The following is a 20,941-nucleotide window of genomic DNA, read 5'->3' on the forward strand; positions in this document are numbered from 1 at the left end:
TAGAAAGTGGGCGTAACATCTGTAAGGGGATATTAAGCATCTGTTCTGAATTGTTGGATGGAGGAAGTGTGAGATGAAAGAAAGAAAATAAATACAGTTTATTTCCCTGCACAGGTAAAGAATCACCTCATTCTCCAGCTATTGCTAACTGCAATTTGGGAAGGCTGGAGAATATTGTATTTCATCAAAATCTAGGGGGGCCTACGTCCTCTGGTCTGTTCAACAACAGAGTGATAAGATGAATAAGTACTGTTGAAATTAGCAGAACCTTTTATGAGTACGTGATTGTAATCTTAATGTTATAAGCACTGCTGAAAACCTTCTGAGGAGGGTTTTTTTTTTTTTTTTTTGGCAATAATCCTCTCTATGATATGAATGGCTAATGCATTAGTTCCACCACGTTTGAGATGTCCGGCTGAGGTCCCTTGAGCTCTCCCAAAGCACAGATAAATTCAAAATTCTGAAAAGCAGGGCATCTGCTGTAATTAATGAAGTGGAAAACTTTCAGTTTATTAGGCGACCTAGTCAATATGGGCATTATTTAAATGACCCTGTAGAAGAATATGACTGAATATTTTGTAATTTCAAGCTTTTGTTTCAAATGTTTGGAAGAAAAAGCTGTTATCCTAGTAAGTCAGAGCCACAATTACTGCAATAGGTTCTGTCACCCTACATTTTTCTGCTGGTGGTGTAACCCTGAATTTTAAAAATAAAAGGCATAAGGGCAGGGGTGGGATTCTACCAGTTTGCACCTATTCGCTAGAACCTGTTGTTAACATTCTAAGCAGTTCGGAGAACTGGTTGTTAGAAGAAATTACTGGCCTAATCCTGTAAGGAAGGCAGGAAGGAAACATTCTGGTGCTGCTGACAGAAACTGCCTCTCCATTAACCCTTATTACATTCTTGGCAGGACTAGATTTCCTGTCTCAGGAATGCCTCTGGAGTTTTTTCCCCCTCCTTTGCTGGTACTTTGCTTATGTGGAGTGACCATTCAAAGTTACAATGGCACTGAAAAAAGTGACTTATGACCATTTTTCACACTTACGACTGTTGCAGCATCCCACAGTCATGAGAGGCCAGGCAAGGAGATGCATGCCTTGATGTGAGTGATGTTGAGTTGGCCATGCCCAGCCAGTCACATGACCACCAAGCCATGTCCACCCAGTCACATGACCACCAAGCCACACCCACCACCTAAGCCATGCCCACAGAACTGGTTGTTAAAAAATTTGAATCCCACCCCTGCATAAGGGGAGTAAGCAGTATTCGGGAATGACAGAATATGAGTAAAAATGGGAATCCAGAGCTGATATATCATGTACTACACTAGTGAAATAAAGGACTGTAATTATTCAGGAATATACCTATGCACATTTAAATAGGAATAATGCAGCTAGTTATGGAACAAATAATAATAATCTGGGCCTTTGCTAAAATAAAGCATTTAACCTGTTCACAGCATTATAAAAATGCAATTCCCTTCTGTGTTTCCTGTCTCTTGCAATAACATTTGTACTTAACATTCCGAAAATATATTTTTCACTCTGTGTTAAAGGGCTGCAAATAGCACAAGACGTGTGTTAGATAGGATCCAGAGGATCAGATATTGAACCGAATATACAAAAATAGATCTGTTCAGCTTCAGACAAACCAATTCCTCCCCACCATTAAAGGAGCAGAAGCCTATTTTTGACATTGCATTTTCATGTGCACGTGTCCGTGAACATGTAGAGCATGGGAAAAAAAAGAAGTAGAAAACATCCATATTAAGATCCACAATACATTAAAAAATACAAGGATACCAAAGATAACTTTAGTGCCCATTTTTCAATCATCAATCATTCCCGTTCACCAGTCAGCCAAAAGGTTGATAGCATTGTTTATGCTTTAATCACAGCAATAAATAAGATTTAATTTCAAGGAGATTTTACCTGCCTAAGCGTTAAGTTTCCGTGAAAATTCATCCGGCAGAGATAGGACTACTGCTGATGACAGTAGTGTTTCAGCACATTTCAGGATGATAAGAAACTTGGGGACTTTACTACTGCAAGATAATCTCACCCCAAATTCCCTTCTCCTTACCACCTTCTGATATATATATTTTTCAATAATATTCTAGGTTCTGTTGTCAAATTTTTTAGGAAGGGTAAGGAAAGCTGTTTTCAAGTCACCTCCTCAGCCATTTGTGTTTATTAAATTAGTTACAATTTGTACAGCACTTTGACAGTATCATGTTATGTTCAGCACGAACGCGTATTGTAATACAAGCTATTTCTATCACGCATTATAATAGAATTTCTTACATCAGCAGCAGCAGCAGCTCAACCAGGTTGTTTGGATTGTAATACCGCAAGCTATTTAAAATAAAAAAAATAAAAAAAAATCCCAAAGCACTGCACTTCCAGTCACTGCTTTTTAATGGTCTTGCCCACCTGATGATCTCTTGATGTGTGTCAGGGTTGGCAATGTGTTAGATTTCACAACTTTCACCAATTCCTAACCCACAAGCCTGCTCTTAAAAGAGCAAAGTTCCAAAAGGCTCATGTATATAATTTATGTTACAACCCATGCGTTAATCATGACTGTTATAATTTTTTTATTTTTTAATAAAATTTATTGGCCGCCCATTTTACCATAGGGTAACTCTGGGCGGCTTACAGTCATAAAAATGTTCCTGTACATATATATTAAAACATAAAGTAAAACCAAACATTAAAATCTTTAGAACACATGGGGAATGTGGGGGGAAGTGGGATCGGTTGTTACGCATTCAGCCATCTCTGTTGTACTGTTCCCAGTGGTGGGATTCACATCTTTTTTAATACCAGTTCCATGGGTGTGGCTTGGTGGGCATGGCAGGGGAAGGATACTGCAAAATCCCATTCCCTTCCCACCCCACTAACCTGCTTTCCAGCTCCGTTCTCCTCTGCAGGGCAACAAAAGAAGACCCCGCCGATCAGCTGGGACTCAGGAGGCAGAGAATAGATGGTGGCAGGGCCAGTCAGAGGTGGTATTTGCCAGTTCTCCAAACTGCTCAAAATTTCTGCTACTGGTTCTCCAAAATTGGTGAAAACCTGCTTAATACCACCTCTGACTGTTCCCCCCTTTGGGGCCCCAACCAGCTGGCAGAGCCATGTGTTTAGGATACGAGAATTGGGGCCAACTTCACATTTGGGAGGCAAGATAATCCATGGTGGCTGACCAATTTTAGTTTTAAAAAATACCAAATTGTTGTGTGTATCTCGTAATAGAATCTGAATCTCCACAAAGAACGTTCAAAATGCTGAAACCCCAACAGGATCAACAGGATCCATTTGAGGTTCAAGCTCTGGAACTGGCAGTTAAAAGCTTTCATAGTTTGCAGGTTTAGGCAAACTTCCTTTCTGAAACATTAGAAAACAGGCTACATGAAGTAGTAGCTAAAATGACCACATTACAAAGAGAAGAAGACACTTGAATGAGTATGAATGAGTAGTGTTCCCTCCACCCAAGATCCATCTAATCCATAATATCTGTCTAACAATGGTTAGTCCTATGTTTCCAAGAAGAGTCAAGCAGATAACTTCCTTTCAAAATATCCCACTGTCAATTCAACACATGTGTGCGCCTGTACGCATGCACACACACACACACATGTACATTGAGCATGCACTATAGCTATTTCAAGGGGAGAGATGGACTACTTTGATCATATTGGAAATGTTTTGAAGTAGCACGTTACACACTCAAAATAGTTCTGTTGCACCCAGGGGTATTTCAGATTTGAAAAATTTTGCACTCTCATGATTCTGTCTCTGTTTTCACTACCTAAAATGGCTACGCGGAATAACTGAAACTGAGATAAAATATTGAAAGGATCTCGGAGGATTAATGAATCTTAAACCTGAGTCACTGGGCCTAGATCTTACATTTAGTATTTGAGGCAATCTTATGTTGCGCATCAGTTGCTGAACAACAATAAAGAGAGGGTGCAGTTTTTTCACCTTCAAAATGTTGGCTTTCCACAGTCTAAGATGAAGGAAAAGGTTGACTTTCTGCGTGATCAGCACAAACTCTAAAGTGCTCTCGAGGCAGTTTAATACGTATTAGCCAAATCTGAAATATTCAGTGCAAGTACTTTTTCACACACTATATAATTTAGTCATGGCTGCTGTTTTATAGGTGGTGTAAAAAAAAAAAAAAGGAGCCAGCAATGGATATATCAGTGTTAAAAAGAAAATCACACCCATTAGTGCTGGCCATATACGGAACATTCTTGGAATTGTTCAGAAGATGTAAAGGAAAGATAAATCATTCTCTAGGTCTTTAATGAGGTTGACCAAAGAGAGAAACAATTCAGTTAAGAAGAATTCAAGGAAGACAGCTCCCAAGCTTTAGGGGTGCCCCTGGTGTTAGCCATATATTTAGTGGGGTGTGGGGAGAAGAGCTGAGCTGAGAAATGAAAGGATGGAGATGACTGAGTTTAGAAAATTGCAGCTGAGAAGACTTGAGTGTAGGAAATGTCAGCAACTCTGAATCAAGTAAGATTAAGCAGAAGAAAGGCTTGTCTGTCAATGAAAACCAAACACATGATATTCATAGAAATGACATCCTGAGGCATAGGAAGAATGTTGTCTCTGTAAGGTAACCTTCCCATCATTAACAATATGAGACCCGTTTTCATTTGGTTAGCACAGTATGTACCTTAGCCCTTCATTCACCATTGAAAGACATTTTGCTGCAGGCAAATATCAGTGCCATCGACCAGAAAACATCCTCTGTTTTTTTCCACCTTCCGTATTTCTATTTCGGAGGAAGTTGAACTCTTAGGGCAAAGAAAATCAGTGGATTTTTCAGCTGGGAAATGAGAATAGAAAGAGAATGTGATGTTTCAAACATCACTTGACAATGTCTTGTTCCTGGCAGATAATCATTTTGGCTGCTCCGGAAAATAATATTTATTCCACCTCATTTTGCACGATAGTGATAGCAAAGCAGGTTTTTCCATTTCCAGAAGTATGTGGCTGAGCCGGGCATGCATTTGTAGATACTTGTCTTGCCCTTCCCAATCACATTTTCCTATCTTTTTAGCTTGCTCTTTTCATTGTCACTGCCTTTTCTTTTCCTGCTTCCTTTATTATACCTATCTGTGGTGTAGGAGACGTAATCATTTCTCTGCAGTATGCCCAGATGACCCATGAAGGCATCAAGAGGGAGATGGCACCCGATTCGGCCTCTAGTCCAAAGTTGATGAATTGCAGCAGTTTGGAAGGCTAGTATCGGCTTCTCTTTGATGCCAATGTTTGCACCACCCTCTAAGCGCCACCAGACTGTTTTGCTGCTCATGGATTGCATTTGGGGCAAACAATTGTCTCTGCCCAACTTAGAAAGCGTTGACAAAGTGGCAAAGCAGATGTTGTCAAGGGACAGAGGCTGATCTGAAAAGGAAAGGGTTTGGTGACAGCTTGAAAAGGCTCGGGGGAGGGGACGGACAGAAGCTGCATTCTGTCTATGCTCTCCTCTTGCAGCGCTAAATATCCCTTCCAGGGGCTTTTGATTTATATCATGTCAGCTAGGGAGGGAAAGCAAGGAGTTAGCAGTACAGTTTAGTCGAATGCCATTAGTGCCTTCTCCCCAACCCCCTTTTAATTCACTGAGCAATCAGCCATGCTAGGAAGGTGTGGTTCCCCGTGCAGCGAAATTACTCTGGCAGAGCAGTGATACATCTTGCAGAGTTGTCATTAGCCTTATGCCGGAGCAGCAAGCCCGATAGACTTGTCACATTTTTTAATATCAGCGGATGCCACTACTTAAGGGTGTGAGTGTATGGTTGTCTCGTGCTCTGCAGAATAATAGCAAACAACCTTTCACTGGCTTCAGCCACTTTATTGATCGATAGAATATCTGCTATGAAGTGTGGGCTTTTAGCCACTTGCTGGGGTGGCGGGGGGGGAGGAGGTTTAGCAGAATGAAACGGGAAATGTGATAAATGAGTCCTTTGTAGCTTACCACACCCATCCTTGCAGGTATTGTGTAAGATTGCCTACAGGTGGCCTCCAAATTCTAAATAGGCCTGTGTAACCCAAAATGTTTTATTTCTCAACAACACCGAAATGGATCTTACACCCAGATTTGGATCTCTTGTTGTATTTATTTGAACAGAGATAGAGTTAAGCATAAGAGCCAGTAATCAGGAAAGAGTAAATAGGCTAGTTGGAAAGCTTGGGCACTTGCCATCAGATAGTTTGTGTTCTTGCCACAGTAGGATTATAAATAGAGATTATAATTTGGCCTTTGAGATAGAATTTTTTGAAAATCTCCCTAAATTTGGAAGAGTAATCTGGTCCATAGCTTAGGTAAAGTTTGGCCTATTTCCAACTAATCCTAATTTTCATTATTCCGCCCGTAACATTTCTCCATAAGTGTAATTCAACACTGTTTAAACTTTCTAATTTCTACTTGCTTTATATTTAGTAATGTTAAAAAAATAATCTTGGATTTAAATTTTGTCCTTTATATACTTTGTTATACTCTTCTTACTATCCAGTACTATTTGGGATGAAAAATTAATTGCTCATCTGCTTATCTATCTTAATTGCTTATCTTTTGAAGGAAAGATAATAGTAATATGTTTTAAGGAGACAGCAGTTGAGAAACAGATTGAGAGCCAGATTTAGGAATTGGAATGCAACTGCCCAATCCAGCTTCCAAATACAAAAACATTGGTGGGTCTTGGTTTTATAACAGTGGTAGAGCTCAATTTCTCCAGAGCCAGAGGCCTTGTATCCCAACCAACAAAAAGTTTGTACAGAGAAGGAGAGCTTAGCCAGAGGGAAGTTTATAACTGGAAGTGGTACTAGAGAACGAGAGACAAACATTATATAACACAAAGAAAAGTAGGATCTTCATCTACATCTAAAATTATTTTGTTCTTCTTTTACAGACACTAAACAAGAACAATTTAATACCAGATGACAGGACCAACTTCTATCCTTTGCAACAAACAAATGTGTACACAACAACCTATTATCCCAGTACACTGAATAAATATGACTACAGGCCTGAGGCCTCCCCTGGAAGGACCTTTACTAATAGCTGATGACGATCTGCCTAAGAACTGGATTACTTCCTATATGATTTTTATTTTTAAAATTGAGTTTATGGACCAAATATTGGCCCAATCTATAGATGTAAATATTATAAGTGGGCCTTTTATTTTCTCTCTTATTGGTGGTCTTACTTTCAAGTAGCACATCTCCTTAAGTGGATCTTCTGCTTATGGATAATGGGTGGTCTAGGATATTTGACAAGTATTCAGCTAGAGATAGCAGTTCCTGTTATGGATATCACAGTTTGAGTTGTCCCTTTGGTGTCTGATACCAAGATAATCCTGGAACCAGCCCTAATGTGCTAAGTTTGTGTGGAATGAAATGACTACCCAGTACAACTTCAGAAGTTCTGTGGACATCGGAAGACAAATCCTAGCAAAGCGCTGAGACTTATTCTTCATATGCCTACAGGTTAATAGTATTAGGAACATCATTCATCCAGACAGACTTGTGGAACACCATATTCAAGAGTTTGGCTTTTAAGCTTCAGGATCATCAGCATTTTTTGTGACATGGCGACATATATGCAAGTAACCTTTAATGGGAAAAATCCTGTCAGATTTATAAAACAAATGAGATAACTTCACGCAAGAGAAATGTTTTGAAACATTTCTGAAGCAAAGTGGTAAGACTTTTTAAGTTTGGATACATGAGACATGGGCTTTGGATACACAAAAGATGGTTGATTCTCCTGGACAATATGAAGAGAGTGGAACAAGAGCCATGGAAGATCCTGATAGAAACTTTTCTCTTCTTGCTTTGATTCCAGGAGATTCTTAAGACACCATTGGACTGATGGCCCTCTGCCCTTGTTGAAATTACCAAGCTTTGTGCTAGTGCTGATTTTATTTTTTATAATTTTTTATTCACTTGAACAAAGAAAAGAATATTGATTTCAGTATGTCTCTAAAGAATGTCTCCATAGTGTAGCCTAACCCAGAAAGCCTAAGGCAAAGTCCTTTAGTGTCTTCCAGCCAAGAAAGAAATACAGTGTACATCAGTAGCTGCCATTGTTCACTAGTATTGGAGCAAGAAAGATAATTATTCTGCTCCAATTAAAATAAACTGGGGTCTGTAGCATTTTGAAACAATCCAGTCCAGCCTTGAAAGATTATCTTTTATGCTTTGTTAGACCAATGCATCTAGTCATGTCATTTTGGGCTAGATGAGTCTCTTGTTAATGATACTTTCTCATCATCTAATGTATAAACTCTTGGTGCTAAGCAATGAAGATGGCCGCAATATATATAGCATGTGATAAGAATGTAAGCCAGTTCCTACATGAGTTCTGATCTGTTTGCTGTTTCTGGGTTGTCTGTGCTTTAAGCCATTGGTTTCCAACTCAGGTTGACTAGCATTGAACACAGAATGGGTAGCTGCTGGTAGTACCTTCATAATTATCTATTGAAAGAATTGTCTGAGAGGGGGGCACAGTCTAGACCCTACATCCAAGCAAGAAACCCAGACTAATAAGTGACTCTAAAATGACTCAGGATGCTGTTTTAAAGTGAGAAAATGATCCAGGGCTGATACCAGCATCTCATTCTACCTTATAGAATCAGAAGTCATAAAACAAGCATTAGTGCCTAAGCTATGAAAAACCCTGGCTGAGTGCATGGGACAGATATGATTTAGTGATTTAGGTAGGATGTCCTCTATGGATCTTTCTGTTGGCTAATGAAAGAGAGAGTGATTGGGCAGTCAAATTGCTACAGGCTCCTAACCCAAGCTAGGCCCTTGTAGGAAGGTATGTCGGGTTCCTGTGAGGAGCACACTGTGTATAGTTCACCAGCAGAAGCTGCTGCTTGTGCAGATCTGTAATCATTGGGATACTTGTTATTAACTAATTAACACTTGAGGTCTGTAAGAAATTGTTGGATCAAGGCCAGAGTGAAGCATTGTTTCAGACAGAGTTCCATTTTTTGCAAGACTTCATTTCACAGAGGTGACTGCAAATTAAGTATTCATTATCCTGTTGTTTTGCTTGATTTTTATTTTATTTTTTATTTTTTGCCATGAGGGGATCCAGGTGGATTTTTTTCAGTGACTTTAAATAGTGGGTTTTCATTCTCTTACATATTTTTCTTCTTCTTCAGATACCACAAATCATGGCATGTTTCAGGGCAGGGATATTTTTATGTACTCCATTGCAATTCTTTCTTCCCAGGGACCCAAATGTGAAAAATGATAGGCTTTCAAAAGTAAGAACCACCATTTTTAAATCAGTTGCACAGGCTGCTGAAAAGAAGAAAATCAAGGAAAGCAGCGGGTTAAAAGTAATCAGAGCTATTACCACGCAGCGTCTGCTTAAGCATGACATTTTTTTCTAGCCCGCGTTAATGCTCCCTAATTCACAGGGAAGGCTATTGACAGGAACATTCTTCTGTCTCCAATGCCTTTATGCTTTAGGTACAGGCTGCTGGTGTTCTTGGTGATCAGTCCTTTCCCCTGTGGAGGGATTGTCTAAATGCTTGATTTTCCATGTGCTGACTGCAATACTAGCCCAATGGGAATCCCATGCACTTTGCAAACGTTTTCCCGGAAAAAAAAAAACAAAGCTCTGGCCCCTCGGCGGGACAACCAGACCGTCTTGCCTTTGATGTGGCAATAGGCCCACGTGTGTTGAGGTGTACTTCAGCCTTTTGCTGCATGAGAAGAAAAACCACCTCGGAGCATTCCCACGCTGACCAGATCATTCTTCAGTGCTGCCCAGAAAGCTGCTTTGGAATCTCAGTCCAGTATATGCAACACCAGGGAGCAACGTTGGGTGTGTGTGTGTGTGTGAAATAATGAAATCGAATTTTAAATTACATTAAATGCAAGCTTCTGGGACCTGGGTCTTAATATTCTTATGGTCAGGCATGAAGGAGATGTTCGCAAAAGTCTACTATTAAAAAAGCACTAGAACGAAAGCCAAATGGATTAAAAGCCTTCCCAGTTCTTACCCTTGATAATTTCAGCCACCTATTTGGGTGACTTTAGGTGGCATCTGCAAAATCTAACCAAGCAGCTGTGAAAACTAGTTACTAAAGCTAGTTATAACTAATAGTTATTCCAAAGGGCTGTACAGAGTCCGAGTAAGTGGCTGAAGGGAGCACCGCAGCCATTCAGATGTTTAGAAGTGAGATTTGAAACTTTTCACTAATTCTGATCTTCACTTAACAGTTTGTTTCCTTCATTAGAGAGGATTGGAAGAGTGAGTAAGTTTTCATATTTGGATAGGACAGTCTATTAACACCTTTCTTTTTCATAATTAACTTCTGTGATCTTTTGGGTGTGAGAAATTATTGCTATACGTGTTTCATTATGGTTCATTGTCTTATTACATTAGCTTTTAATAGGTATGGTTTTTAGAGATTTGGCAATTTGCTATTACACACTGGTTCAGCAATTCCTTACTGGCAGCTCTAAAAACTTTCTTCCCAGAAGAGCTGATTCGTTTAAATGGAATTGACAGCTCCTGCTGCTGCCATTCTTCCAAGGAAGCCATATTGACAGGAGAATGTGAAGTGCACATCTTGGAAAGCCTTCCAGGTTCTGAATTGGAGCCAAAGGGTCCAGGGAGTCAAAGGAAGAAGAGCTGATCAGCCTGTTACAAGATTGTCCTTCAACGGTTTCTCTGTGTTCCTGTGGTTTTCTTCAGTGTTTGTCTTCTTCCATCACGATAGGAATACAGAGCATGTTTACACTGATAAAGCAACCAAGCTTCATCACAACTCTATGCCAACCATGTACTTACTCTGCTGCCTATTTCTGCCAGGGCACCAAAATGCAATGTGGGTCATTTGTGTTGTCTCTTCTCTAACTCGAGGAAATACGGTCTCCTTTGCTGAACTGTCGTGACACCATCCTGAACTGCCCACCAGTCTAGAGACTGTTCTGGAGCTCGATCCTGAATTGACTGCTGGGAGTTCATTTGATGGGTATGGTTCTTAAATAAAGAGGCCTACTATCATGGGATTAAGAAAAACTCAGAGAAGGAAATGTCATCCCAAGGGAGAATGCGTATTTCTATGACTCACCCACATCTGAGATACACATGTATACCTATTGCCTTATTATTTTTTTTAGAGAATGATACATTAAATTAAGATCTATATAAGAAGTGGGAATGATTTGAATTCTATTCAAAGCATAATTTAGGACTATAATTTCCTAGCATTATGAAATCTATTGTGACACAAAGATCATTCAGAGTTTAATCTGTGTAATCATTACTCACACTGAATGTGAAATTTTCTTACCCATGCAAACTATAAATGCCATGAAATCCTCTTATTCAAACACTGGTAAATATATTGTTATATATTTATAACAGAAATGTTATATATTTACTGCTGAATGTCTAAAAATAAATTTAGAATAAAGTGAAAAAGAAAAAACAAAACGGCAGCACTAGACTTTCCTGATAGTGTTAAGGGAAATGCTCCCCCAGCAAGATTTTAACAAAAACTTGATTTTTCATAGATCAATGATTTTTTTCATTCTTGAATGAAAATTGAAAAGTTGACTTTTTAACTAGAAATGTTCATCTTCCCCTGGAAAAAAAAAATCCATTCCTGTTCAGAATGGCAAAGTAAACAATGTTTGTATTTGCTCATACTTTATGAATAAACAGCCCAAATTTACTTAGTACTTCGTTGTTGTTGTCTTAATTATCAATAGAGGTGAAGCTAGAACGACAAAGTTAACCATTCAAGCTTCTTTTCCATTTTGTTTTTGTTGTTCTGTTGCAGACAGCTATGGCGTTATGCAAGTTCACTTGGCATGCAAAGTTGACCCAGAAGAGTCAAGTCACAGCATTAGTTGGGTGATCACTTTCTTTGGTTTGCTGTACCCCTATGCAGCCATTCAAGCTGCCTGTTGGGAGATGTATTTGACAATGAGTGGGGTATGAGTGTGCAGTGAAAGCCGGTTTGGTGTGATGGTTAAGGGATCAGATTAGAAACCAGGAGGTTTGTGAGTTCTAGTCTTGCCTTAGAGCAGGCATCTCAAACTTGCGGCATCACATCACATGACATATCGCAACTTTTTTCCTCTTTGCTAAAATGGGAGTGGGCTTGGCCAGCGCGTGACGTATCTGGCTTGTGGGCCACAATTTTGACATACCTCCTTAAGATGAAGACAATTTGAGTGCCCTTGGGCCAGTTTGTTTCTGTCAGCCCTAGGACAGAGTTAAGAAAGGCCATTTTTGAAATCTTGCCAAGAAAACTAAGGGATTAATCCAGGCAACCATTAGGAGTCAAGAACAGAACAGAACTTTACTGTCACTTTAAATCTACACTAATCAGCAAACATTAAAATGAAATTTTGTTGCATTCAGCTCTCAAAGGATAATCATGCATATGCCCACATATATGCACATATATGACACAGAGAAACATCACAATCTGACTTGAAGGGACAAGGAAAAAAGTATCTGTGCACATTACCTGTGTCAATAATGAGACAAATGTAGGGAAAGGCAGTTGAGGCAGTTTTAGTTATATTGAATATTGATGATAAGGTGTGGTCTCAGTTGCAAAAAGTTAAACCATCATCAAGCTGGTTGTCTAATACAAACCTTTATTCCTGTGCTAACAGCTAATACACTTCTCTGTGATTAGAAGGAAAACCAAAGGTGAGACTTTTGTTCTCTCTACTAAAGAGCTAGTAGCAGTAACACTTTTAAAAACACATTCAGACCCAGTTTACTTAAATCTGTGAACATAGATCAGCGCTTCTGAGTTTCAGCAATTTTAAGAAGTGTAGACCTCAGCTCCCAGAATTCTGGCTGGGGAATTCTGGGAATTGAAGTCCACACATCTTAACATTGCTGAAATTGAGAAAACATTGATTTATAGTGACACAAAATGAGTGAACTAAATAACACAGTGACACAATTTGCACAGTACATTGGGGTATGAAATGAGCTTTACTTTGGGTTTAGCAGTTTGAGCTCAGTTACTTAGAAATGACTTGTATTATGAAAAGTATGATAGCTTGATGTGATATTTTAATTTCCCCTTGAATATCCCCCCCGCCCCCCCAAAAAGGCAGTGTGAATTAGTTTTGGAAATTTAGGCCAGAAACAAATATCTAGGGAAGATGGAGTGACGTGTGCATCATGATGTGGTATGCAAATGACATGGATTACTTATTTACTTTATTTGCAGAAAGATGTCATGATTCGCATAACCTTTTGACACAACTGTGGTTTCTATCAGATGTCTGGGACCAGAAATGCAAAGCAATACATCTAAGCTATGTTTTAGTATTATAGATCCTCATTAGAAAACAAGGGCATTTCTATTTAAAGATTTACACCCTACGTATGTTTGCCTGAGATAGAACACATAAGAGGACAATTTTTGCAAGCTTGTGTGTTAATTTCAGTGCAATCAGCAGGTTCTGTGCATCTAAACCATTGTGTTTCCACTTTTATTATCTCATTGGAATTCATATAGAAAAATCCTGTGGCTCTGAAAGATATTATTTTTATAGATTAATATTTTAAAGTAATAACGGTTTCCAGAAGATAGCAGTGTAAAAACACATCTCATGCTGTCTTCAAAACTGAAGACTATTTTCATCAATTGCATGAGGTTTTATCTCAGAAATAGTTTCAGTTGCAATAGTTCAGCCTTGGAAAATAGGAGAAAAGAGTTTTAACCATTGCTTGGCCCAGCTCCCACCCATTCAAAGTATGGCAAAGGGAAGAAAACAGAAATGTGACTCGTTTTAGCTACAGAGTGTCCTCGATTTAACAACCACAATTCAGCCCAGAATTTATGTTGCAAAGCAAGACAGTTGATAAGTGAGTTGCACTGCATTTTATGACCTGTTTTATTTTATTTTTGCTAAGCAAATTATTGCAGTTAAGTGAATCACTCACGTAGTTGTTAAGTAAATATGGCTTCCACTATTGACTTGTCGGAAACCAGCTGAAAAGTTTACAAATGATGATCACATGGACCCAGGATAGTGCAACTGTATAAATACATGCCAGTTGTCAGGTGCCCAAATTTTGACCATGGGAATGCCGCAATAGCATGAAAAACAGATATCACTTTTTTCAATGCCATTATAACTTTGAATGGTCACTAAACGAGTAGTTGCAAGTCAAAGACTACTGTTCTGTATACTTACTAACTTACTTAGTAAAACCAAGTTCAACGTATTAACTCTGTTACTATAGAATGAATTTACTATATGTTTCAGCACAATGGAAGTGAATGTTTTGGTGAGCCACAAATATTTTCCACCATTTCTGGAGTGAAGATTCTCTGCCTATATAAATTGATAAATGTACAGTTATTCAAGGACAGTTCTTGAAAGTATCGAGACAGGGCTGACAAGGAAAATGTTTCAAGGTTATATGGAGGCTAGAAAAGTACTCCATAAGTAACACAAATAAAAAGGTGCATGTAGAAAAATGAAAACAATTTTGAAAACAGTGAGCTTTCCCACTCTGTATTTAAATGGAAAAATACAGTACCTGAAATTGGATCCGATCTATTTTCAGAAGAAGAAATAAGATCATCCATATTCCTATTTGTCTCTGCAACTAAAACAAATAGGAACGACTATCTGTTGAATTATATAAATACAAACAAAAGTAGATAATGACTTGTGAAACAGACAGGAAAATACTCCAGCCTGATTTAGAGGCATTGAAGAGTTTGTAAAAGTCCTATTAGTACAAGGTGACATAACCACAGCCGTTAAACACTAAATTATGAGAAAGAGCTGGAGCTCTCCCTCTGGTTCATTTTATTTATTATGTAAAGAATACTTCAAACAGGAAATCCAGCCACACTGCTAAACTCCAGATTTTGTTGACTGTAAAAAGACCAGAATGTTTCAATTCTGTGTTAAACAATGGTATATTCAAAATCTGTTTTGCTTTGTTAGACATAAATTTGTATTTAAACCACATAGTGTCATATCCCATTGGAGCCCAGTTCAGAGGAGGAAAAGTTGGAACGGAGACAGTCCAACAGAAATGGCATGTCTCCCTTGGCATGTTTAGAGAAGCCAGGGGCTGAGGACAATGCTGTCCTCGGGGCCCTCAGGCATAGGGGAGGCGGTTGACCACATGGAGAGTTCGACCAGACAGACAGCTGCCTGCACAGACACAGGAGAGGATCAGTTGCTGACAGGCAGCGGTGCTGATAGACCTCTGATGAGGAACAGCTGCCTCCTCCACTCGATCCAAGGGCACTGAGAGTTGAGCATAGGCAAGCCCAGAGAAGGGCTACAAAGCTATTCTGGTGGAGGCTGACTCACCCCTCCTCGTAAGGAACACCTGGAATGGAGTAATTTAAGGAGAAGCGGTGGGCAGTTAGTCTTTTTCAGGAACAAATGTTTGTTTTGGATTATACTTCCTTGGCTTTGACTTGTGCCTTTTTGGCCTCGCTTTGAGGACTGCCATTTGTCTTATGCCTGGACTTCGCTTTGTGGACTTTCCTGGTAATATATGGACTGTTGTTTGGGGGACTGAATAGAATAGAATTCTTTATTGGCCAAGTGTGATTGGACACACAAGGAATTTGTCTCGATGCAAATGCTCTCATTGTACATAAAAGAAAAGATACATTCATCAAGAGTCAAGAATCACAAGGTACAACAATAATAGTCATAGGGTACAATAAGCAATCAAATCATACTAGGAAACAGTCCATATAAATAGTAAGGATACAAGCAGCAAAGTTACAGCCATACAGTCACAAGTGGGAGGGGGTGGGTGATAAGGAGTGACGAGAAGATTAATAGTAATAGGAGTGCAGACTTTGTAAACAGTGTTGAGAGAATTATTTGTTTAGCAAAGTGATGGTGTTTGGGAAAAACTGTTCTTGTGTCTAGTTCAGTGGTTCCCAAACTTTTTCAGTCCACCGCCCCCTTGGTGCTACAAACTCATCCTCAATGCCCCCAACCCACGGGTGGGATTCAAATTTCTATGGGCATTGGCCTAATTTGAGGGTGCGGTTTGCTAGTCACGTGATTGGGTGGGTGTGGTTTGCTGGTCACGTGACTGGGTGAGTGCGATTTGGTGACTGGCAAACCAAATACAAGTGGTCCTCACTTAATGGCCGGTTGCTTAGCAGGAGTTCTAGTTTAGGATTGGTCTCTGCAGAACTACTTGACCTGTTTTTGGGGTTTTGACAGCCATGCACACATATATACACATACTCCTTTCCAACCCTGCTGGAACAGGTCATTGGACTAGAATCGGCAAAGCATCTCTGATTAGATTCTAGTAGTGAATAGAATCTAATCAGAGATGCTTTGCCAATTCTTGTTGATTTGTTTTATTTGTATTTCTTTATTTTATGTTGCTGAATTGCACTGACATGTGTGTCCTTTCTTGTGCACAACCCAGAAGCTTTTGTGATTCTTTGCAGCAAAAATTACCAACCTCTAGCTTTACTCTACTTTTCAAACATGCCGACACTGCCGCATTCTAGGTGTCGGCCCTGCAGGTCCACCCCATTGAACCCACTGCACTGGAGAGACCTGCCCAAGCAAGTCTGAGCAGAGCGGTGCATCAAATCAATAGGGTGAGCCTGGGAGAGGGAAAGAGAGAGAGAGAAAAGAGAGAAAGAGAGAAGGAAGAAAAGAAAAAGGGACAAAGAAAGGGGGCATGGAGGGATGGAGGGGAGAGAGAGAGAGAGAGAGAGATGATGCATCAGATTGAAATGAGGCCTAGTTTAGAGGCCCCTTTCCATATTGAAACATCTTTGCCAGCATATTGAAACATCTTTGGCTTCGATTAAAGGTTTTGTGGACGAAACATAGTTAAGACTATCAGGAAGCTCTCACATTTTGTTGAGCCTTAAACAGAATCCATTGGACCAGATCTCCACCCTAAAAATTACTTTTCCCCAATGTATTACAGTGCCAATTCTGAAGAAGGCAAAACCAAAATGTACTGGTAAATTACAAGGAGAACACACACACACACACACACACACACTCCCTTCTAAAGCTGCTGGAGCAAGTGACTGGACTAGAATAGATATCTCATTATCTTTCTCCTTCCTCCCTCCTTCTTTATTTCTTTTTCTTTCTGTCCCTTCCTTCCATCCCCCCTCTTTCTTTGTCCCTTTTTCTTTCTTTCCCTTTTCTCTTTCTCTTCTTCTCTCTTTCTCTCTCTCTTTCCTCTCTCTTTCCCTCTCTCAGGCTCACCCCATTGACTTCATGCACCACTCCGTTCGGACTTGCTTGGGCAGGTGCCTTCGGTGCAAGGGGTTCCATGAGGTGGAACACGGCGGCGGTGGGATGTTTGAAAAGGAGAGCAAAGCCACTCTGGCTTTGCTCTACTATTCCTAATGCTGTGTTCGGGGTGCCACCCTGCTGCCCCGAACATGGCAGTGGGATGTTCGAAAAGGTTTTGCTCTCCTATTCCCAATGCTGCATTCAGGACACCGCTCTGCCACCCCGAACACGGCGGTGGGATGTTTGAAAAGGAGAGCAAAGCCACACTATTTGATATTAGGTGTAGCATGGAAGATAGCATGGAGTGGAACCTTACTGGTTATTGGAGGACCATTTATTGAACATTTTTTGAGAACAATAAAGAACTCTAAAGGCCTGCTTTGCCTTGACCACCTGGGTTATAACACATAGATCTAACATACTAAAGGATTATTGCTGCACCTATTAATCATCATGCATCGAGGGTTGCACAGGCCCTACTCTATATATCCACATATCCAGAGGCTAAGAATCTGAACACAGGATTTTACGCTGCAGCACCACGCAGGTTTAATAAAGTCTCCCACAAACATTCTGTTTTGGATTAGGTTAAAAATGGGTTGAATTTAATGTTACTCTAGCAAATGAAAAGGGCAGGCTATAATAAATATCAATATATTTTGGGCATAAATCCCATTGGTTCTATTACTTAACATGGGGAAAATTATTTGTAAGAGTTGGTTGTCAGACTGCCAGTGATTCGTGAAACAAAATTCTCCTTGTTAATACACGTGGCTATATATCAATTCTAAATTGAATATAAATCAGTTGTTGAATTCTTCTCATTTCATCCCTCTGTCTTGTTAAACCAAATTTTGTGAAAATTGGGCTTACAAAAGCACTACTTTCAATTTGCACGGCAAAGAAACTGACAGTTGTTTACAAATAACAATTTCATCCATTTCTGCCCTTTTAAGTAAGATAGAGAAGGATTCGACCAGGTTATCTGCCTTCATCAAAGCCCCGCCACACTCAGCATTCCCTGTGAACTGGAAGGATTTGCACATTTTGGCCAGTGTGCCATAAACACAGCTAAATCCAGCAGGTGCAACATGGTCTAGTTACATCAGAATTCTGATGCATTGGAAAGGGATTGAATAAGAGCAATAGTAACTGTTATGTCCTTGGGACTGGCTGAAGTCCCCAACCAAGTCCGTTCCTGTTGCGGGGGCGTTTGCAGCTCCCATTGGTTGGCTCCCTTCGACAGCCGGCTATAAAAGCCGGCTGCTGGGTTGAGCCAGCCGCTGTTCGCTGGGCATGTCTGCTAGTTAGTTGGCAGACGCGACAGCCCTTTATTCAGTTGAATAAAGCCGTTCTTGTTATGCTCTGGTCTAGCCTCTCTTTACTCGATCTACAACAGTAACGATCAGAGAACATGCCAGAGGAGAGACATGACATCACTTTTTAAAGAGGTAGCAAGTTGACATGCAGGAAATTATCAACCTAGAGTGCAGGAAGTGAAAGAATGGCTTGTATTTTCAATTGACTCTGAGGGCATCTCTACTTATTTACTAAATTTATATGCTTCCTGTTGTAAACTCGGGTCAGTTTACAATCTGATTAAACAATTTTATAAAAGATTAAAACAGTAAAAAGCAGCGTTACAATTAACAAAGTAAGAGCTAAAATAAGCAAAAGCAGAGGTGGTATTCAGCAAGTTCTGACCTGTTCTGGAGAACCAGTAGCAGAAATTTTGAGTAGTTTGGAGAACCGGCAAATACCACCTCTGATTGCCCCCTCCCATCTATTCTCTGCCTCCCAAGTCCCAGCTGATTGGCTGGGTCTTCTTTTGTTGCCCTTCACAGGAGAACGGAGCTGGAAAGGAGGTTGGTGGGGCAGGGATGGAATGGGATTTTGCAGTATCCTTCCCCTGGGGTGGGGTGGGAATGGGGATTTTGCAATTACCTTCCCCTGGGGTGGGTGGGAATTGAGATTTTATGGTATCCTTCCCCTGCCACACCCACCAAGCAATGCCATGCCCACCAAGCCACGCCCACAGAACCGGTAGTAAAAAAAATTGAATCCCACCACTGAGCAAGTGGACTGAGGTGGGATCTTCTGTTTAATACAATAACCACCTTCAGCTCAACCCAGCCTCATTCGGGCTCCAGGCCAAGCCAGCAGAGCCAGGTTTTCAGGCCCTTCTGGAAGGCCAAGTGGTGGATCTCCTGTCAAGGGGTATGGTGTTCCAGAGGGCAGGAGCTAGGGCAAAAAAAAAACTCTTCTGGACCACACCAGTTGGAATTTATAGCTGATAAGAGTCCACGATGTGCCTCTTTTGCCAGTCCAAGCACGAAGGACCATTCCCATAGGTGTAGGACAGTTCCTCGGGTAACTTTCAAATAGTAAGACCAATGTACAGAATGGAACCAATTGCCTAAGAAAGAAGTCCTAGTGATTGTAGTAGCGAAGCAAATATTGGACATTACTATCAGCGACATTTTAATTTGGATTTCTTGGTTGACAGAGGGCTGGATTTGATTGCTGGAATGGGCTTCTATAGTTTTAAGTTCTATTATTGGTTGCCAATTGGTTGGTTGAATGCTGTATGACCAGTCTACATTGTAGTTTTAAATGATTTTTTTTTAAGTGGGAGGAAGCTCTTTAAGATATTATATTATGCCTTGTGACTCCCAAGGGACAAGTTCTAGATGAGCAAACAAAAATGATTTATTATCCAGAATACAAGGCTAGTAAATATGAAACTGTGAAGAAAGAAGCTGGCATCTCCTTCCAGCCCTGCTGGAATAGCTGAAAATAATATATATATATTTTCTTTCCAAGCAGAGTGGACAGAGAACATGAGATCAGTGATGCCTTAAAAAGAAATGAAAAGTACAGATCTGATGTGGGTTAAGGAATGGATAACACTAAGAAATACTAGACTGTTGACATTAGAAGGACATGATTTGTTGTTGGGGTGGCATGCTTTTTTATGGTATAAAGGAACTAAAACACAGGGCTATTTTAGAAGACATCATATACGGGAGTCTTTGTGGTTAAATTGGGAGAAGATCAAAAGACAATGTTATTTGAAAATTCCTGTCTGGTTATCAACTATTGAAGCATTTTCTTTTTCATATAATATACAAAAAGGAACGAACAGTTAGATATGGTGAAATATTGGATGAAAAGGGTAAACTCAAATCTATACAAAAACTAGAGGAACAAAGTATAAAGATGAATTGGTTTTCATATGCGCAAATACATTCTAGGTATGATAAAGATTCTAAAACAGAAAGTTTCTATGATAAACTGACTGACTTAGATAAGATTTTGGCAGGTACTGATGAAAAGGTGATTAAAAAATTGTATGGATATCTATTAGAAATTAAACTAAAAGAAGAACAAGTTAAAGAAACTATGATTGCTTGGGGGAAGAATTTTGGATATGGGATTGATTTAGAGAAATGGCAAAAATTGTGGTCGCAAAATTATAAAATGACAATGTCAAACAGCATATAAAGAAAATTTGTATAAGATATTTTACAGGTGGCATTTCCCCCCCGACAAGGATAGCAAGAATGTTCAAGAATAAATCTGAAAAATGTTGGAAATGTCATCAGACACCTGGCTCATATTACCATACGTGGTGGACTTGTGCGGATGCTAAAAAA

The 20,941-nt window shown here is 39.8% G+C and overlaps 1 protein-coding gene across 5 annotated transcripts in view; it reads left to right on the plus strand.

Annotated features, from left to right (window-relative positions):
- Window positions 1-20,941, plus strand: part of SEMA5B (semaphorin 5B) — a 601,210-nt gene that overhangs the window by 458,588 nt on the left and 121,681 nt on the right. For 4 of the 5 annotated variants that reach the window (XM_087920416.1, XM_087920414.1, XM_087920417.1 and 1 more), the window contains exon 23: window positions 6,923-11,720. In XM_087920416.1, coding sequence (XP_087776542.1) covers window positions 6,923-7,078 — 156 coding nt within the window. In that variant the 3' untranslated portion in view covers window positions 7,079-11,720. Of the gene's footprint in view, window positions 1-6,922; window positions 11,721-20,941 lie in introns of those variants that run through there. The other variant, XR_015740811.1, reaches the window with a different exon arrangement.

This window comes from Pseudonaja textilis, chromosome 1 (genome assembly GCF_049901715.1).
Source record: "Pseudonaja textilis isolate UNSWEBS1 chromosome 1, rPseTex1.2, whole genome shotgun sequence".
In the NCBI taxonomy this organism is placed as follows: Eukaryota; Metazoa; Chordata; class Lepidosauria; order Squamata; family Elapidae; genus Pseudonaja; species Pseudonaja textilis.